Below are 22,305 nucleotides of genomic sequence, written 5' to 3' on the forward strand. Positions count from 1 at the left end.
TTAGATCGTGCGGCACCAAGGACAAAGGATAGAAGCAAAGCTGCCAATGTTAGCAATGTCATTTCCTGCTCATAAGAGCTGTCGGATCCATTTGATTTTAATAGGGCAACCATGATTCTGAAACAGAGATCTATTCCACCTTCAGCTTCAGTAACTAAGGAGATGAGCCCACCGGATCAGATGATGTCCAAATCTTTAGCTCCACTGTTGTTTCTTGACCTGGTCTCTGTTTTGTTTCCAGCTACTTCTTCGGTTCCAGAAAGTTCTGTCACTGTGGCAGTCCAAGTTTACCTTTCGGCTCCACTGCATGCCTCAGATTCAGACATAAAGCACACAGTACCTAAGAGGAGATGTTTCCTTGGTTCCAGGGTCAACATCTTTGTTTTCTGTTAGGAAGAAGAGACCAGTTGCTGATTCTTCCCCAGAACACTTCCTGAGCCCTTCTCTTAGGACGCCTACAGGGTCTCCCCAAAAAGCTGGATCCCTCCCTCCCTCCTGGTCTGTTACTATCCCCAGTATGTATTTTCTCACATCCTGACATGGAACCTTCCAGGAGGAGGAGAGAGGAAGAATGCAGAGACCTGTAGCGAAGTTTGGACCACCCTTTTGTGCACGCCCTGTTGGCATGTTCCCAACCTCCAGTTGTTGGACATACTGGAAATTCATGGCCTGTGGCCTTATTAGGAGCCTCCTTAGGACCTCTTCATTTATCTTCCACTTGGGTGGAAAGGTGACATTTTATCTACAAAGAATCTGAAAACTTAAAGATCCTCTGATCCAACTCATCTGGATCAGTTGACGCTACAGATAGTGAGTCCTGATACTCTGTCTAGGAGACTGACAAAGAGAGAGTTTAGAAACAGACCTTGAGCCCGACCTATCACTGGATGAACTTGTGGAGGGTGGCTCCTACTTCCTCTCCTTCCAAGAATGCTGTGCACTTTCACGATTTGGTGGATCATATGGTTTCCACTTTGTCTCCCAGTGGTACTGATGGAAAAGACTTCCCACCCGATATCTGATATCCTCAGTGCTATTGCCAAGAATAGGCTATCACTCACCATCCTGAATGGGTTGTTACAGCTGGCCAAATCTGTATGGTCCAATCCTGTCTCTTGTCAATTCATCTCTAAGAAGGAGGACAAACTATACCAGATACCTTCTGAAGAATTCTCTTATTTCTATACCTACCCAATACGCTGGTAGTGGCTGCTGCCAGCAATAGGGCAGGATCAGGAAAATCACACTCCACTCCAAATGACAGAAGGGAAAATGACTGATTCACTGAAGAGAGGGGTGTTCTCCTCATCCCTTTGTATCAGTGTGGTCAATTATCAGGCAGTCATGGCACATTATCAATTCCAGCTATGGGAAAAATGTTGGCCAACATCATCTTATTGGAGGATCAGAATTTAGCCAAATTTTCCCTCAGGGCCTCCTTTGGTGCTTTGGACTCTGCTGCTAGAGCATTGGCATCAACCAATACTATCAGGAGGCTTCAGTCCTCCTCTCTAGCTATGGACAGTAGAAGTAAGCTGGAAGATCACCCTTTTGAAGGGGAGAGTCTCTTTAGTGAAAAAACTGATAATTTATTAGAAAAACTAAGACATGAGATCAACAGCTCAGTTTCTGGGGTTGATCCCAGCTACTCAAATGAGGCCCTCCACTTCCTCTTTCCAATAATAGAGGCAGCACTACTCCTGGCTTTTAGTGTCCTACTCTTTGTCTAGTCACCAGACAACAATAGCAACAAACTGCAGACTCTCAGAGCCATTATAGAAAGAGGCCTTTCAAACAAGGATCCAAATCCAAACAGTCGGCTGCTTTGTCAGCACCCTCGTCCCAAAATGCCAAGTCTCCGTTTTGACAAGAGGATCAAGAGTCTAGAAGCAGCCCTTTTCTACCTCTTCCTTTGGAGACAGACTAGCCCACTTCATACATAGATGGAGACAAATTACCTCAGACCAATGGATCTTAAAGAATGTAGAATTCCAAAGACTGCCTCCCGCTTCAGGGACCCCTCTCATAAAGCGAATTTTCTTGCAGAAGTGGGAAAGTTGTTTTGGATAGGAGCAGTTGAGGGGTTCCCACTTATAGAAGGGGTCAGGCTCCCAATATTTTCTGGTTCAAAAGAAGGATGGAGGGTTTTGACCAATATTAGACTGAAGGGAATTGAACAAGTACATCTGGAAGTTTCAGTTCCATATGTTGACCCTGGCCGCCATAATCCTTTTGCTGTCAATTCTGGATTGGCTCACAACTCTTAATCTAAAGGACACTTGATTCTGTATTGCAGTTTGCCAAAACCATCAAAAGTATCTTTGAATTGTGGTGGCTGGCTGCCATTTCCAGAAGGTGTTCCCATTTGGCCTTTCCACAGCACCCAGGGTACTAACTAAGTGCCTCTCCATTGTGGAGGCATATCTGAAGAATCAGGGTATTTTTGTTTACCCTTACTTGGACGATTGGCTACTGTAGGATGCTGTGCATGAGGACCTTTTGAGCCACATAATCACCATGACCAATCTTTTCTCAGACTTAGGTTCTTTCTTAACATCCCAAAGTTGATCCTCTGTCCTAAACAAGGGATTACTTATTAGACTTCGTAGATGGGAGATCTTTTCTGCCAGAGGACAGATTTCTCAAAATGAGGCAATGTCTATTAAAGTTGCCCCACACAGAGGATAAGGTTCTACCACATGACTCTGTTTGCCCATCTGAAAATGAGACCGATGCAGCACTGGTCTACAGTCCAGGTTGGGGCAGTCTTCAGTTATTGATCACCAGGCCTCAGAATATCAGTTTTCCAGATTGGTGATAAAGCAAGATGAACATGCTGAAGCGTGTGCAGTTCAATCCTCTGGGTCCATCCTGGACAGTGACTTCAGATGCATCAAGCAATGGTTGGGGGCATACTCCAATCACATAACAGTTTGAAGGCACTGGTCTTCTAAGGAAGGGGAACGTTGCACATCAACGCACCGGAACTAAGAGCTGTTCATCTGACTCCGATCATTCCTTCTGCATCTGCAAGGAAATATTGTACAGGTAGTAACATACCGTCTATTGGTGGTGTATTACATCAACAGGCAGAGGGCTGCTTGCTCCACTCCCTTGAGTGCAGAGGCAGTAAATCTGTGGAATTAGTGCATCCACCAAGACGTTTATCCTGTAGCAATGAATTTGTCAGAGGAGACCGATCAGATGCACAAGTGGACCTTGAAGGATTAGTTGGTACAGACCATATTTTCCAGGTAGGGTCGACAATTGTAGATCTGTTCACAAGGAGGTTCAACAGAAAATGTCTTTGTTTCTGTTTCAGAGCAGGTACGGACAGTCTCTCTCTGTTAGATGCTTTCCTGCTGCAGTGGGGGAGGGGTCTGATATGCCTAAATATCTATGCCTCCTTTTTTCTTGGTACAGTAGGTGATAAGAAAGATGTATCAGGAAACTCATTGCCCCAGCCTGGGCATGTCAGCAGCAGTTTATAGTTCTCCTTCAGCTATCTGACAGAGTCTTTATGCATCTCCCTCTGTCTCCAGATGTCCCAGGAGAGGGGCAGGATTTTTTATCCAGACCCACAGTTTCTTCACCTGTCATGAGTGATGGGACTTTGATTCTTTCTGTGCTTGAGCAGTCATGTTCTTCATCTGTGCAGGACTTAATAGTTAACTCTACAAAATGGTACAGTTGAAATTGCTATCATCTGAAGTGGTCCAGATTTCAGGTATGGATGCAGAGGAAGTCTCATTTTCTTTTATCAGCTTCTATTCCGTGTAATCCGGATTACTTAATGTATTTAAATCAAGAGTTGTCTAACTCTTCTTTAAAGGTTCTTTTGGCAGCCATCTCTGTGCATCATACTTTAGTTGATGGTAGATCACTATTTATGCTTCGGTTAAAACATTTATGAAAGGTTTCTCAAATATGTATCCTCCAGTTAGAGACTCTGTCCCTTCCTGTGACCTTAATTTGGTTTTGACCACTGTGGTAAAATCTCCATTCAAGCCATAAGCTGAGTATTTTGTTTCATCATTTATCTATGAAAAAGACCTTAATTATTGCAATGACATCAGCCAGCAGAATGTATCTGTGGCAGATCCACCTTTTACTACTTTTCTTAAGGACAAGATAGTCCTTAGACCTGATCCTCAGTTCTTACTGAAGGTAGTGTCTGATTTTCACATTATTCTGTCTATTAATTTACCATTTTTCCCCTGAGCCACATTCTAAGAGAATCAGTTTCTTCATACATTGGATGCTTGAAGGGCTCTCACCCTTCAAGAGTTTTTATAAAACATCCAGACTGTTTCATATGCTGAGAACAACATGGGGCATACTGTTTCTTCCCGCAGTTTCTCTCTGGATTAAGCAAATGTATTGCTGAGTTTTACACTCTAGCAAAAGTTCCTGTACCTGCTTCAATTCAATCACATTCTACTAGAGCTGTGGCTACTTCTTTCACTTGTCTGAGGCAGATGCCAGTAGGTGAGATCTGCAGATCTGCCATCTGGACTTGAGTATACACCTTCACCAAGTGCTGTGCTCTGGATTTGTCTTCTAGAGCAGATGCTAGATTTGGCAAGGCAGTGCTTCTGTCTTTATTCTGTTCCCACTTCCAGGTTAGTCTTAGCATGACTTATCAATATTCCCCATAAGTGGGAATATGCAGAGCCAGTTGAAGATGAAATGGATGTCGTTTACCTGTAACTGGAGTTCTTCAAGATGGCTCTGCATATTCACACTTCTTCTTCGAGTGATGTCCCCATGGGTGCTCCACTGTAGGTGCAGCAGCGCCTCTTTGTCTGAGATCTTCAATAGCAGTGCCTGTTGGACCGCACATGCGCACCTTCCCTCCCCAGCGCTGTGCGCGGGTAGTATAAATAGTGCTGTGCAGTCCGCCCACCCTCAGTTCCTTCTCTACCACATGCGGTCTGGAGTGGAACAGTTAGCAGAGCTCACTTTGTTATTTAGATAGTCTCTTATCTGTTTTCCCTCTCATAGTAGCTCCTTCATTTTCTTTTCTTCTTTCATCCTTAAAAAAAAATTAATTCATTTTTTTTTGTTTTCCCCAATTCCCGTCAGGGTAGGGTGACCAGACAGCAAGTGTGAAAAATCGGGACAGGGTGGGGGGTAATAGTTGCCTATGTCAGAGAGAGCCTCAAATATCGGGACTGTCCCTATAAAATTGGGACATCTGGTCACCCACCCTACATCAAGGAAGCTGCTCCCTCACCCTTATGCCTGGCTCCTCCGGGTTTAAGTATGTGTGTCATGCGGGGCTGCCTTCTCTATAACGGATGGCCATGCACCGTGTATCCTTTGCCTGGGAGAGACACATCTCCCAGAAGTGCTCCCACTGTCTAGGCTTAAAGCCAAGAGCAAGGAAAGACAAGGACCTTAAACTCAAACTGTTTCTCATGGAAATGTCCCTGCGACCAGCATCGGACCCCGGTTCTTGCTCCTCACTGGAAAGACCCTCACGCTCAGCAAGGTCACCCTGCAACGCTCACTCCCCTTGCCTGAGTAAGGGAAGATCATCCTCTGGCTGGGCTGACACTAAAGAGCGCTCCCTCCCTCTGCTCCTGAGGCGCAAAGCACAGGAATGCCGCCCCCGGCTAGACCCGTGGGACTAACGGCTTCTGACAAAAGGCACAAGGCTACTCCTAGACTGACTACCTAGCCCCTGAGAGTTAGTCTAAGGACTGTGCCAGGGCAAGACAGCAGCTAGCGGCACCACCTCCTGTTGTGGGCGACCAAAACGAGTTCTTTTCCTCCTCAGCTGCTCCAGGTTCATTTCTGGCGCCAAGGTCGCCATCGGCACCGTCAAAAAAGCCTCGGCCCCGACGTTGCGCATGGCACCAAAGCTCTCAGCTTTGAGAAAGAATCCAGCAGGGTTGTAAACTCCTACCAAAGCTATGACTCCGAAAAGATCTCCGGTGCCATCTGCTGATTCTTTTCCATATCACACCTCGGCTGCAATTACCAAATTCCACTGCCCTGTTGAAGGATATTCAGTATTTGCACACACCCTTGTCAAACGTTTTCTTAATGGTATTTGAAACCTGTACCCTGACATATGTCCCCCCAAACCCACTCAGCCTAGTCCTATGCTCTCTGACAAGACCTCCATTTGACCCAATGGCAACCTGCTTACTCCTTCATCTAGCAATGAAAATGGCCTTCCTTGTCACCGTTACATCGACATGACACATGGGAGAAATATCAGCCCTAATGGCATACCCACCATATATAATGTTTTATAGGGACACAGTGACCCTCTGTCCCCACCCAAAATTCCTGCCAAAGGTTATAACATCTTTCCATCTAAACAAGCTTATATACCTTCCCTCCTTCTTTCCCAAACCACACAACAATTACCAAGAAGTAGCTCTCCACACATTAGATGTGAGAGGTACATTGTTGTTCTACTTGGATAGAACCAAACCATTCAGGAACTCACCACACTTGTTCATATCCATTGCCAAACGCTCTAAAGGCTCCACTATATCTAAACAATGCCTCTCTGAATGGATTTCACAGTGCATACCTTTGTCTTACGAACTTCACAGTAAGCAATCACCTCTATCCGGGGACACTCCACATGAGTGCTCTCAACCTCCATTGCATTCCTCAATAATGTTCCCATAATAGATATATGCAGGGCTGCCACATGGGCATTTGCCCAACATTATGCCATCTTGCAGGATTTCTTGACGGACACCATTCTTGTACGTATGGTCCTATCCTTAGTGATACCAGTCACTCCGAAGCCCCAACCTTCTAGCTAGGGGCACTGCTTTATAGTCACCTACATTGGAGCACCCATGTAGAAGAAGAGTGGGTTACTCACGTTGTGCAGTAACTGAGGTTCTTCGAGATGTGTCCCCCCATGGGTGCTCCACTACCCGCCCTCCTCCCCTCTGCTTTGGAGCATAATGTTTGGGCTCTATGGCAGAGAAGGAACTGAGGGCAGTTGGACTGCACAGTGCTATTTATACTACCCATGCACAGCATGGGGGAGGGAAAGTGCGCATGTGTAGTCCAACGGGCACTGCTATTGAAGATCTCAAACTCCAGAAGCAAAGGCACTGCCACACCTACCGTGGAGCACCCGTAGGGACACACATCTCAAAGAACCTCAATTACTGCACAAGGTGAGTAACCCTCTCTTCCCATCCTCCTTCCCCTCTCTGTCAGAATCCTTGTTATTTTGCTCCTGCCAGGGGTCAGCAACGTGTCTGTACATGGACACAAGTGTCCGTGGTAAAAAAATTTGAGGTCCGTGGCAACTTTTCAAAAAATTGAATGACATAACCCTCCACCCCCCCACACACAAAATGTCCGTCACCAAGTACGGTAATTTTGTCAAGTGTCCGTCACTCAACATGGTGGTGCCGACCTCTGCTTCTGGCTTTGCGGTGGAAGGAACTGACTTGGGGAGGGCACTCTGTCCCTTATGTAGCCTCGCCTTCACTTCATCGTGATGCTGAAGAGAGGAGTGGGGGTGCAAGAACATTTTAGCTGACACTGCTAAAATAGGTGCAGTACCCATTAGTAGGAATATGCAGAGCCATCTCAAAGAACTCCAGTTACAGGTAAGTACCCTTCATTTAATGACAGGTTTCAGAGTAGCAGCCGTGTTAGTCTGTATCCGCAAAAAGAACAGGAGTACTTGTGGCACCTTAGAGACTAACAAATTTATTAGAGCATAAGCTTTCGTGGACTACAGCCCACTTCTTCGGATGCATACAGAGTGGAATAAATATTGAGGAGATATATATACACACATACAGAGAGCATAAACAGGTGGGAGTTGTCTTACCAACTCTGAGAGGCCAATTAAGTAAGAGAAAAAAACTTCTGAAGTGATAATCAAGCTAGCCCAGTACAGGCAGTTTGATAAGAAGTGTGAGAATACTTACAAGGGGAGATAGATTCAATGTTTGTAATGGCTCAGCTGAGTTCTTATCAAACTGGGCTAGCTTGATTATCACTTCAGAAGTTTTTTTCTCTTACTTAATTGGCCTTTCAGAGTTGGTAAGACAACTCCCACCTGTTTATGCTCTCTGTATGTGTGTATATATATCTCCTCAATATTTATTCCACTCTGTATGCATCCGAAGAAGTGGGCTGTAGTCCACGAAAGCTTATGCTCTAATAAATTTGTTAGTCTCTAAGGTGCCACAAGTACTCCTGTTCTTTTTACCCTTCATTTACTGTATGGTAAGTATCTGTTCGCTACAAATTACGTTAGATGTGGCTTTGCAGAACATTACTACATCTGGCACTGTGCAAGGTAGTCCACAATCAGTAATTAAGAATTGTTGGGGTGAATTGGAGGGTAATCAAACAGATCTGTATCAAAATTTGGCCTCAAATAGCTATTCAACCAAATTTTGGTCAGAATTCTCATTGTCTGCTTTGACTGAATAATTTTTCAAACGTACCTACTTAGGCCAAATATTTGAATCCTGGCTCCCTCTTACGTCCAGTTCCTATAGTGTTCCAGCCTGCATTGGAAAGAAGGAGAAAGGTGAAAGGTTGGCTCTACTGCCTATTTAACTTCAGCTGTTGCTTCTCTTCTCCTAGCCTCATAATTGCCAATTCATGTCAGCCTCTCTCAATTTCTGCTCCTCTACTATCCAGTATCAGACCCTCTCTCAATCAGGAGTGAACTCAAAAACTCTGAAAAAGTGAAAGTTTAAGTTGTTCCTGTGGACTATAATGAAAGTTGTTATTATTTATTAAACATTTTATGTTGCAGTAGCACATCTCAAATCCTTACTTTTGCAATCAATATTTTAAAATTATACTTTAGTCACTATCGACAAATATTAGAAAAGAGGGAGATATCAATGTAATGCCTGACTTTTATTAATTCACTGGGGCCAGAATATAAGCAAAAGAATATATGTATTAAGGTCTTTAACCTTCCTAGTTTGTACTAGTCAACTTCAGTTATTAAAAACAAAAACAAAAATACTTTTTCTTTTCAAAATTGATTAATACTTTCCTGAACAGGTTTATATAGATTTTCTTTATAAAGAGTGAGGACACCCACTTTAACTAATTAGGGGTTTACTATAATTCCTGTATACCTTTGCAATGGAAACAATGAATATTCTATCCGTGCTCTGTTTTTTGTAACAGGCTAACTTCAGCCCTTGTGTAACTCCACTGACGTTAATGGAGTTACACCAGGGATTAATTTGATCCAGGATATTCTTGTATTTTCTGCGAGTTTTTTTAATTACTGACACCTTGCTGTAATAAAGATATCACTTATTGCTCAATCTTTGTTTCTAATTTTATTTGTTTTACAGCTATGTAACACTAACAAATTACATTTTCATTTAGGTTTTTACCGGGATCTTCACAGCAGAAATGGTTCTCAAGTTAATTGCCATGGATCCTTATTATTATTTCCAAGTAGGCTGGAATATTTTTGATGGGTTTATTGTTACCCTTAGTTTGGTGGAGCTTTTTCTTTCAAATGTGGATGGACTATCAGTTCTCCGATCATTCAGATTGGTAAATATATTAGTAAACAATATACAGTTACAGTTAATACATTAATTTTATCATTACAAATTTTTATGTTTACATAAGTTTATCAGCATTTTCACTGCACATGTAATTTCTCTAAAGTGCCAAAAGATGCACCTCTTTAGGTACAGGTCTACCAAAAGTTATTTATATTATTATTGCAAAGTAATATATGTAATTTTATGGTTCAGAAACAGTTAAACAGTAATTCAAATGGAGGCAATGGTAATTACAAATGTATTTGCATTATCATGACTGCATAATAACATCATTACTGTGCAATTCACTATTGTCACCATTATAGCTCACTGATAGAAAATTTATATATTTAATGTGTGTTGGGCAAAGATGTAAATAAGAAAAGTTATAGGGAGAAATTACTTACAATCCTTATTTATCTTTTATGTCATACTGTTATGTCAAAGGAATAAAACTCTTCTTTTCAAATATTGGATTTATGTCCAATGACTAAAATTACAAAAAGTTAATATTAAATATTTAAGAAACTGACTTTCATCAGTAGTGAAGTTCAGCTGCGTATTTTAAGGGAGAAATATTTCATTTTTAGAATAGCAATTGAGTAGCTGAGACATTACTATCTTAGGCTCTTTTTTCTGTCTGACTTAATATGATTTTTTGTAGTTGAGAATAAAAATGGATTTAATCAAATATTTTTATTAAGTTTTTGCTGGATCAGGGATTAGATGTTACAAGGGTCTCTCATTTATGTTCTTTCCTCAAATCTACAAATATTGTCTGTTTTGTATTTAGCTTTTAATTCCAGATTTATGCCCATGAAGATCTTTTCTACATTGTTTGAAGAATATTCTTCTAATCAACATTTTTTTTTATCTTAAGTGTTTTGGGGAAATTTACCTTAAAAGGTCTTCGTCTTGGTCTGTTAGTGTGATGCATTCTGTTTCTTCTCCACCCTTTTCCCTGTGTGATGCTAATAGCCTGTCATGCTCAATATTCACTAGCCTACAGGTTATATTATTGGGAATTCCATTTGCTATGTCAAGTTGGGCAGTGGAAGGATGCATGACTTCAGTTTCAGCCACAGTCAGGGTGATGAAGGGTCAGTTGTAAATCTGTAGAATTTTGTGGACTTCCATAAGACCTGATTTGTGAGTGAGTTATGGAATTTGGAGGATCATCCCTAGGTGGTGTAGTAATTTAATGGTAAATTAATAGAAATCACAAAGATAAAACATTACAATTTTTTGCATTAAAGACTACTCGTAGTCTATGGTCTGAAGTACAGTTCTACAGCTCTGTTGTAATTAGTACTAATGATGCTTCTTTGTTGTTTTCCAGTTGCGAATTTTCAAGTTGGCAAAATCTTGGCCCACACTAAACAAACTGATAAAGATTATTGGTAACTCAGTGGGGGCTTTGGGAAATTTGACGTTGGTGCTGGCCATCATTGTCTTCATTTTTGCTGTGGTTGGTATGCAGCTGTTTGGTAAAAACTACAAGGAATGTGTCTGCAAGATCTCCAATGACTGTATACTTCCACGCTGGCACATGAATGACTTCTTCCACTCTTTCTTGATTGTATTCCGAGTGTTGTGTGGAGAATGGATAGAGACTATGTGGGACTGTATGGAGGTTGCCGGCCAAGCCATGTGCCTTATCGTTTTCATGATGGTCATGGTGATTGGAAATCTAGTGGTATGTAACCAAAGATTTCAAGGGATGGAACACCCATTATGGTTACAGGATCCGTACTGTATATTTTTTGTTGATAGATATTCTGTTCTATATTCATTCTTATACTGCGATTATCACCATAGTATCTGAGCTCCTTCCAGTAGTGCATTCAGTAATGTGACCAACATGTCATGTGTGTGTTCTCTCATCCTGTTTCCAATGGAGAAATGTGGGGGGGAGGGGTTGTTTGTTTTGGAATTTTTTAATATAGTGTAACATTAATTATATATGTTTTGTGTGTGCGTGCGTGTTTGTATATATATGCATACACACATTGCTATGTGTTTGTTAGAGAAGGCAAGGTCAAAAAATGTGCCTTGTGCTTAAAGCAGAAGGTGGAGGGTTTGTGATGGTCCTTAGTTCCTGTTCCTAGAGTTATTTTGTGTTCTGTTTTTTCTTCATCATGACATCTACAATCTTGGGCCAGTCCTCGGGAAAGCTCTGTTCCCTGCATAAATGAGCTTTACCCTTCTTGTAGAAAGTTCCATTGTGCTAGAGGAGCGACTGGCTTTGATCTGTTCCATCAACATACATATTTTGGCCCCTCTTGTCATCACTCCCCTCTTCCCATCAAAACATCAGTCCTAGGAGAAATCTTGTTCAGGTTCTGCCAGTCATACACAGGTGCGAACGTATTTTTTAAAAATAAAAATACGTGATTACAAAACCACAAAAGTTGCCTTTAAGCTCTTGCTGTCAGGTGTATCACCCAAAAGATTTTTTTCCCCTCAAACTATCTTGAGCTCAGTCCTAGCAGCTAGCCAGGAGCTCTGTCTTGCTTGCCCAGTCCCTGCCAGCACTGAGCTGTCCGTGGTCCTTGGCAACCTCCCTCACTGGCTGCAGGGAGCAGCCTGGAGAACTTCTCCACTGCTCCTTTCTGGAACAAGGAGTGGTAGGACTACAAGGCCTCCAGCAGGGGGCCTCTGGGCCTAATACATCCTGTCACACCAAAATATAGAACTCAGTTTAAAATATATGCAGACAATTCTGAGTTATCATTGTGATGGCTAACATGAAAAAAATCTCCAAAAAGTGAGACTTTTTTTTGACAATTAGGTATGCATAGACACATGTGCCTGCAAGTAATCATGCAATTGCAAATACCTTGTTTTTCTGGCAAAAAATGGAATTCTGAATTATAAAAATTCTTCGAACAAAGAAATTGAAGTTTGTTTTTTTTTCCTTTGTTCAGCTAGCACATTACTTTGTTAAATCCCAAAGAAGATAAAAAATTCTCTGTCATCAAAATCAAAGAAAAGATGCTTTTGGTTTTTAAAATGCATTTTTTAGCAGGAAAGAGGAGTGTGGCTTTAAAAGCATGATCCAAAGCCCGCTGAAGTCATTCCATTGATTTCAGTGGATTTTGGATGTACTTATGTCTTGGAGGTGTTAGGGTAGGAAAAACCTTCCTAGGTCTTTGGACGTGAATCTGTGGATTTGGCTAGTGTGCTTTTTTTTGTTTCCGTCCTCTTGGGCCAAAAATGCACAAAATTATTTAATCAAAACCAAACTGCTTTCCAACTTTAAATAAACCAGGAAAAGCCAAAGTATGCCAGTTAAAATTTGTATAGAATCATTCTCCTATAGTTCTATTGCAGATTTCATAATCTTATACATTTGTGCTTCATCAAAAGATCTGAAGGTAACCAGCACAATATTTGCAATTACAGATTTCCTTCCCTTTGTGTACATTGTTTATATTATTTAGAATAGTCACATTCTATATTCATATTCATATTATTATTTACCACAATTTCATTTTATGATGGTCTTATTTTTTTAATACATGAAGTTTAATGCGTTTTGAGGTATAAGGAAGGTGGCATAATAGGATTAAGAAAATACCAATACTATTAGTGTATGGAAACAAAAAATAAAAAGTATTTACATTAGTATTGAAAACCAGAAATTGAAAAGGAGCATGTTTTTTATTTATGTATACAGGACCATTTATATGCTCAAGAAATCCTGAGTTCTAAATCCATCTCTCCAAAGATTTACTGTATGACTTTGAGAAAGTTGCTTAACCCATCTGTAGCTAAATTTCCATTTGTAAAATGAAGATTATACTACTTTACTTACCTTTTCAGGAGTGTTGTGAGCATTAATTAGTTAATGTTAGTCAACTCTTTGAAGATATAAAGTGCTCTATAAGTCTTAAGAATTTAAATAATAAAATATAATTCCAAAGTGGTTTGCAGAGATTTAGCCACACAACTGTTCTGTTATTGGAAAATCCCTGCACACACTAAAATTTTATCAGAAGTACAGTAATATGAAAGCATTATGTTTAAAAGTAATTTCTGTTAATAAGAAAAAGAGAGGGGAAAGATCTAGCAGTGTCTCTTTGTTTTTAGGTACTGAACCTGTTTTTGGCCTTGCTGCTGAGCTCATTTAGTTCAGACAACCTTGCTGCAACGGATGACGATAATGAAACGAACAATCTGCAGATCGCTGTGGCAAGGATTCAGAGGGGAATAGATTATGTGAAAACAAAAGCACGTGAATGTGCCCAAAAAACCTTTGTGAGAGTACAAAATGATGTAGATGAAATAAAATCTATCGGTCAGCTAAACAACAAGGAAGACAACTACACTACCAACCATACTGTAGCTGAAATGAATAGAAATCTGGATAATCGCAAAGATAATAATGGAACCACTGGTGTTGTAGGCAACCCTGATTATACATTATTCATACACAACCCAAGCCTTACTGTGACTGTACCAATTGCTATTGGGGAATCGGATTTTGAACATTTAAATACAGAAGAGTTTAGCAGTGAGTCAGAGCTGGAGGAAAGCAAAGAGGTACGACTTGAAAATATTTATGCTGTATAAGTGTGTGTGTGTGTGTGTGTGTGTGTGTGAGAGAGAGAGAGAGAGAGAGAGAGAGATAGCCAGTTGTGGTTGCCCTCAATTTTGGCATCAATTATATTCTTTCATATTATGGCTTACATTGTTGTTTGGATGCCACAAGCTCAAGGAACATATATGACAAGTTAGTATTCAAACATAGAAATGTCAGGTTGATCAATCTTAGTCCTTCCTCCTGCAAGACAAAGTATACCTAGACCATCCTTGACAGATGTTTGTCTAACCCATTCTTAAAAATCTCCAATGATGGAGGTTCTGCAACCTCCCTTGGTAATCTTCCAGGTCTTAACTATCCTTATAGTTGGAAAGTTTTCCTAATATCTAACCTAAATTTCTCTAGCTACAGATTAGGACGATTAATTCTTGTCCTACCTTTAGTGGACATGGATCATCTTCTTCTTTATAACAGCTGTTAACATTCTTGAAGGCTGTTATCAGGTCCCGCCTTGGTTTTCTTTTCTCAAGACTAAATATGCCCAGTTGTTTTTTAAAACCTTTCCTCAGAAGCCAAATCATGTATCATTTTTGTTGTTCTGCTCTGGACTCTTTTCAGTTTGTCCACATCTTTCCTAAAGGTTGGCACCCAAAACTGGGTACAATACTTCAGCTCAAGTGCCGAGTAGAGCAAAACCGTTCGCTCTGTCTTGCATACAACATGCCCCAGAATTACATTTTCCCTTTTTCACATTGTGGCATATGGCTGGCTTTCATTCAATTTGTGATCCATTATAACCCCCAGATCCTTTTTAGCAGTACTGCCAGCTAGCCAGTTATACCCCATTTTGTATTTGTGCATTTGATTTTTTTCCTTCCTAAATATTGTACTTTGAAATTACCTTTATTGAGTTTCATCTTGTTGCCTTCAGAACAGTTCTCCAATTTATCAAGGTCGTTTTGAATTCTAATCGTGACCTTACAGAATGCTTGCTACCCCTCCCAGGTTGGTGTCATCTGCAGATTTTCCTCTCCACTGTCCAAGTAATTAATAAAATATTGAATAGTAGTGGACCCAGGACTGATCCCTGCAGGATTCTACTATATATGTCCTCCCAGTTTGACAGTGAGCCATTGATAAACACTCTTGAGTATGGTCTTTCAACTAGTTTTGTACCCACCTTATAGAAATTTCATCTAGACCATATTTCCCTAGTTTGTTTAAGGGAATGTCATGTGGGACTATCAAAAGCCTTACTAAAAAAGGATATAGCATAGCTACTGCTTCCACGTGTTGACTAGACCAAAGACTGTGGTTTGGCATGACTTGTTCTTGACAAATACATGTTGACTATTCCTTATCACCTTATTATCCTCTAGATGCTTTCAAATTGTTTAATAATTTATTCCAGGATCTTTTTGGGTATCACAGTTAGGAGGACTGGTCTATAATTTCCTGAGTCCTCTTTGTTCCCCTTTTAAAAGATAGGTACTATATTTGCCCTTCTCCAGTCTCTGCGACCTCACCTATCCTCCATGTGTTCTTGAAAATAATTGTTAATGGTTCTGAGATTTCTTCAGTTAGTTCCTTAAGTACCCTAAAATGGATTTCATTAGGTTCTGCTGAATACATTTAATGTATTGAAGTATTCTTTAACCGGTTGTTTCCCTGCTCTGGCTTGTCTTCCTTCCTTTTTGTTGTTAATATTAATTGTGTTAAGCAGCTGGTCACAATTAACCTTTTTAGTGAAGATTGAACCAAAATAGGCATTAGACACTTCAGCCTTCTTGAGTCCGTTAGTTATTATCTCTCCTTCCCAGCTAAGTAGTGGATTTTCCTTTTCCTTCATCTTTCTCTTGCTCCTAGTGTATTTTATATCCCTTCTCATTTTGTGATTCAGCCTGTCTGATTTTTGTCCCCACATGCTTGTGCTGTTCTTTTGTACTCCTCCTTAGGAATTTGTCTGTTTCCACTTTTTGTAGGATTCCTTTTTGATTTGCAGGGGATTAAAGAGTACCTGATGCAGCTATATTGGCCTCTCAGTGCTCCCTATGCTGATGTTTTTCAAGTCATATTGGTTATGAGGAGCAGTAAAGTACTTCCTTCTTTTCCCCACAGTACATAAGGACTGGACTAGCAGAACAAAGTCCTTTCTCCAGCCCACAGAATAGGACCCAATCTTGTGTATTGTTGCCTGCCAATTTCTAATGAAGTCATCAGGGTATCACTTTAAAAAAATAATTTAACATATTTAAAACATCTGAAAATTATTAGAACTTCTGCTATTTGGCTCTGATTTGAAGCCCTTTGATATCAGTCAGTCAGTGGCAGCATTCATGGTATACAATGAACTAAAGCTGTTTTAGTATTTGATGATCAGTTTTCCCATACCTAGTGTTAAAACTGAAAAAATATCTTAAAGAAAACAATACGTGTTATAATTGGAACATCTCCAATAAAATTTTACATAAGAATAGCCAAATAGCAAATCTAAAGTATTAAACTAATTTCTTGCCTGTCATTTGTAGCAGCTCTGAACTGATAAACACAATGGTCCAAATTCATCCCTAGTACTGTAACTTCTTTGACTTCAAGTATTTGTGGATCACACATTAATTTAATGTACTGAATTTTTATGTGAAAATAGTTTGTGTGCTCTTTTAAAACAAGTTATTGAAATACATTTTCTGTATCAAGGTGTAGTCAGAATTAGACTTCATTTGAAAGACTAAATAATGATAGGTTTTATACATGTTTCTGTTATTTTCTTGTGGTTTAATATACAGTGATGAAATATTATTGCTTTCATTTGCTGTAGAAACAACCCAATTACCAAAATTCGACTTGTTCTATGTATTTTATAGGGCATCTGACAACCTATCTATCATCTTCACCTCTCAAATTAAAGGAAAATGTGTGTTTTTAATTTATGGTTCTATAGAATTAGAAGGGCCTGTAATTTTGTCCCTTCCATCTCTACCCTCTAGGATACAGTACTCCTGCATGAAAAGTGTCAAGTCATTACCTCCTTTAAAAGTTATGAAAGACCTTTTTTATTTTTAAAATATTTATAACACATTTTAATGTTTTAACGGCACTGTATTTTTGTAAGCTATCTAAAATGTTTTGATCAATAGGTGCTATATAAACTAAACTATATTGTTTATTACTAACCTGAATAATGGACATTGGATTTTGGTAGATATTGGTTAGGTTTTTCTTTGAGGGAGTGTTGGATGTTTCCAGATACCATTATATTGTTCTGGTGTCACTTTATTAAATTTGATGACTGCACTGTAGAAATTGTTACCCCAAGTTATTGAAGAGGTCATTGTTACCCACCTTTTATATTTTGGGTTTCAAATTCCAGAGCTGCTCACCACTGATATTCAAGTTTAAACATATATGTAAGCTACTCTTAAGTGCTGTTATCTGCTTTTCTTTTAATTTAGTCAATTTGGGGAAAATGGCTCAGATAATCAGAGTGGCCAATGAGACACATCAATTAGCAGAATTATATCTTCTATATGCAATATGTTTGCAATCAATAGGGAAGTTGGTTGTCTTTTTGTTAGAGAGTTTACGGAGATATGTCACATCCAGAATCTGGTCTTTTGGCACACAGTCCTAACTGGGCTGGCTGCAGCCAGGGATCACTAGAGTGTAGAGATGACTAACCCACACTGCTTTCTTCCCATTACACTTTATATTCAGATGGCTGGGAGTAGGTTGCATAGGAAGAGTTTTGGTAGCTCCATGCCATCTGAGATTTCCTCTATGATGGAGAAAACCTAGTAGGGGAGGTTTTTGCCTGGTTTTTAATCTGATTTGCACCAGAAGACTGATGCGAAGGAGACTTAACATACTAGAGGATCACAGATTTATCTCTAGGTTTAGACTTTCATTTTAACAATGTTTTATATCTGTTATAATATAGAATTAAATTTTATATTTAAATGTATTTCTATCAATTACATAATTCAAAAATGCTAAAATAAATGCAATCGCATATTGAATATGATGATGATCGCATATTGAATATGATGATGATAGGCAAAATTCATACCTGAGATTTTGAATTTGGCCTGTTGTGACTGATTGTTCTGTGATCATTTTCAGAAACTGTATACTAAATACATTTTTAGTGGATAGAATATAATGAAGAGAGGAATGGAAGAATAAAAATATTTTCTACTTTTTTTAAATATCTAGTTATTAACACTTGATGATGATCTAAAACTATTTGAAGACATAATGTGGATGTAGGTGTGTCATAATTTTTAAAACTGTCAATTCCAAGTCTAATGTACATTTATCAGTGTCAGTCTGCTTATATTATTTCTTATATGCATCTGCAGAAATCACTAATCAACCAATGTATAAGTTTTATGTTTTGGAAATTTGTAGCATAGCTAGATAACGTATGTTTTAATATTTTGGAAGCCATATTTGAACTGTTTCCAGCACACAAAAAATCAGAGGTATTGTATTTTGTACTTCATTTCCTACCATTCTTACTTCTCACAGGAGTAAATTCAACCTGGATCAGTCAAGAATTCAGCTCTGGTGCTTTTTAACCAGGCAGAGCTATGGGTCAGCACTCTTACACTGGTTACCTAAACAAGTCATACATATATAATCACTGTTTTAAATAAATATTGAATGCATGTTACTTAGCTGTAATATATTCCTTCCCCATCCATTGCAATGCAGTAGAAACATGCACAGCTGCTCTGTAAGCTGAGTCATGTGACTTGCATCACAGCATGGTCGGGGGCAACCCCAACATTTTTTTTATGATTCTCTCTCTCTCGTTACATCATCTTGGTACTTTATGTATCATACTTCAGTGATATAAAAAGTATATGCTCTGTAGATATTTTTTTAAAATTTGGATTATAAAGTGACAAGAACACTACGTTTTAAGAGATTATCATTTTAAAAAAAATACAAAAATATTTTATTTGAAACTTGTTTATAACTTTATTGTTGTATTAAAACAGACTTTTAGATCTCTTTTAATTACAAACATTCTGATCACATTCATTCCTATAATGCATATTTAAGTAAATATTTTTATTACATTGATTATTTGATTGCTAAAAATGTTTATATTTTGTTAGGTTATGTTGAATTTTTTTTTAGTTGCTTTTAACTTAAGATTTAAAATATAGTTTTCTCCTCTAAGAAAAATTAAAACTTGCAAAATTTTAGGAATAAGGCCCCAATTCTGCAAACATTCACATACCTGCTTAACTTTATGCACGTGGGTAGTCCCATTGATCTCAGTGGTAATGCGCAGTGCACCAAGTTGAGGATGTGTAAAAGTTAGGGCACTCAAGTGATTTAAAAAAATTAATGGTGTGATTAAAAGTGGAATTAATCACGCTTTTAAAGAACAATAGCATACCATTTATTTAAATATTTTTGGATGTTTGTTACATTTTCAAATATATTGATATTTATTACCACATAGAATACAAAGTATACAGTGCTCACTTTATATTATTATTTTTATTACAAATATTTGCACAGTAAAAAACAAAAGAAATAGTATTTTTTAATTCACCTAATACAAATAATTTCGTGAAATCTCTTTATCACGAAAGTTGAATTTACAAATGTAGAATATTATACAAAAAAATAACTGCACCCAAAAATAAAATAATGTAAAAATTTAGAGCCAACAAGTCTACTTAGTCCTACTTGTTCAGCCAATCACTTAGACAAGCAAATTTGTTTACATTTGCAGGAGATAATGCTGCCCGCTTCTGGCACTGTTGTAGCCAGATGTGCTAAAGATTCATATGTCTCTTCATGCTTCAACCACCTATCCACAGGACATGTGTCCATGCCGATGACAGGTTCTGCTCAATAATGATCCAAAGCAGTGTGGACCGATGCATATTCATTTTCATCATCTGAGTCAGATGCCACCAGCAGAAGGTTGATTTTCTTTTTTGGTGGTTCGGGTTCTGTAATTTCTGCATCAGAGTGTTGCTATTTTAAGACTTCTGAAAGCATGCTACACACCTCGTTCCTCTCAGATTTTGGAAGGCAGTTCAGATTCCTAAACCTTGGGTCGAGCACTGTAGCTATCTTTAGAAATCTCATATTGGTACCTTCTTTCTGTTTTGTCAAATCTGAAGTGAAAGTGTTTTTAAAACATTTGCTGGGTCATCATCCGAGGTTACTATAACATGAAATATATGGCAGAGTGCAGCTAAAACAGAGCAGGAGATGTACAATTCTCCCCCAAGGAGTTCAGTCTCAAATTTAATTAATGCATTTTTTTTTAACGAGTGTCATCAGCATGGAAGCATGTCCTCTGGAATGTTGGCTGAAGCATGAAGGGGCGTACAAATGTTTAGCATATCTGGCACATAAATACCTTGCAATGCCAGCTAGAAAAGTGCCATGCAAACACCTGTTCTCACTTTCAGGTGACATTGTAAATAAGCGGACAGCATTATGTCCCATAAATGTAAACAAACTTGTTTGTCTTAGCGATTGGCTGAACAAGAAGTAGGACTGAGCAGACTTGTAAGCTCTAAAGTTTTACATTGTTTTGGTTTTGAGTGCATTTATGTAACAAAAAAAATCTACATTTGTAAGTTGCACTTCCATGATAAAGGGATTGCACTATGGTACTTGTATGAGGTGAATTGAAAAATACTATTTCTTTGATTATCATTTTTACAGTGCAAATATTTGTAATAAAAATATAAAGTGAGCATTGTTCACTTGGTATTCTGTGTTGTAATTGAAATCAATATATTTGAAAATGTAGAAAAACATCAAAAATTTCAATTGGTATTCTATTGTTTAACTGTGATTAAAAGTGCTATTAATCACAATTTTTTTTAATTGCGATTAATTTTTTTGAGTTAATCGCGTGAGTTAACTGCGATTTATCAGCAGCCCTAGTAAAAGTGTTTGCAAGATCAGAACCTAAGTCCCTAGGAAAACGTCCATATTCATTTTGTTTGTCATCATCACTAAATGTGTCCCTGTGAACATAGCTTCATAGGTTTATTCAGAGAGAGACAAAACTTCATCACAAACACAAGATTTTAAGTCAGAGTTAATATTTAAATAGATATGTTAATTTAAAGTAATATATTACAGTGTGGACATTGGAACAATGTGTTTGTACAGCACCTAGCACAATGGCATCCTGGTCCATGATTAGGATTCCTAGGCACTACAATAATGCAAGTAATAAATAATAATTTTGAAAATAAGGGAATTCAGAGTGAAGGTTACGAGCAAATGTGTAAGTGTCAGGAAATAAGATTGTAGGTCAAAAACCCTAAACCTCTGAAATTTAAAAAAAGTTAAGGATACAACACAAACCTTAATTGTGCCAAGCTGTGTGCTCTCTCACCCTCATTTATCCTCTCCATAATGGTGGGGGAATTTCACTTACTGCCACTTGGTGGAAGTTGAAATGCAATTGAGAATTGTACTCATAGTCTTTGGTTGTGTAATCCTGTGGAACACTGTGTACTCACCCATTTGGCCTGTGTTGAGTATAGAGAGAATCTATAAAGCAAAATATATAAAGCAGGAGTCTAATCCTATACCTGTAGATAATGGTCTTGATTCACACCTGCAGATGCAGGAAGGTAATTCACAAAGATTCACTTTAAATTCTGTTTTGGGGCTTTATGGAAGCACCACCAAAGGAAGCTTCCTATCCAACTCATCTCCTGAGTGCCTCCTTATTTGGTAAAAAGCGACTAAGAGAGTCCTGTGGCACCTTATAGACTAACAGACGTATTGGAGCATAAGCTTTCGTGGGTGAATATCCATGCATGTCATGCATCTGATGAAGTGGGTATTCATCCATGAAAGCTTATGCTCCAATACATCTGTTAGTCTATAAGGTGCCACAGGACTCTGTCGCTTTTTACAGATCCAGACAAACATGGTTACCCCTCTGATCCTTATTTGGTCCCATCTTTTTAGTGGGCATAGGGTGATAGAGGAATTATGCCTCTTTGCTCCTGCTTCCAGCTGTTCAAAGCAATAAATCTAGCCCAAATCATGGAATGCTAAATGATAGATTTCTAATTCTTTGGCTGGACAAACATTTGGATTTTTAATTTTAACTCCAAATTACCTGCCATCTTTCTTTTGATAATGTTCTAAGTATGTTTGTTGAAGTTACATTGGTAAATAGATACACCTCTTAATAATACTTTTTTGTCTGTAGTTTGCATAGTTTTT

At 38.7% G+C, this 22,305-nt stretch overlaps 1 protein-coding gene across 4 annotated transcripts in view; it reads left to right on the forward strand.

Annotated features, from left to right (window-relative positions):
* Positions 1 to 22,305, forward strand: part of LOC128845464 (sodium channel protein type 2 subunit alpha-like) — a 190,422-nt gene that overhangs the window by 106,997 nt on the left and 61,120 nt on the right. For all 4 annotated transcript variants that reach the window (XM_054044205.1, XM_054044208.1, XM_054044207.1 and 1 more), the window contains exons 15-17: positions 9,361 to 9,534; positions 10,867 to 11,223; positions 13,620 to 14,072. In XM_054044205.1, the coding sequence (XP_053900180.1) occupies positions 9,361 to 9,534; positions 10,867 to 11,223; positions 13,620 to 14,072 (984 nt within the window). The remainder of the gene's footprint in view (positions 1 to 9,360; positions 9,535 to 10,866; positions 11,224 to 13,619; positions 14,073 to 22,305) is intronic.

The sequence above is a fragment of the Malaclemys terrapin genome, chromosome 11, assembly GCF_027887155.1.
Source record: "Malaclemys terrapin pileata isolate rMalTer1 chromosome 11, rMalTer1.hap1, whole genome shotgun sequence".
Classification (NCBI taxonomy): Eukaryota; Metazoa; Chordata; order Testudines; family Emydidae; genus Malaclemys; species Malaclemys terrapin.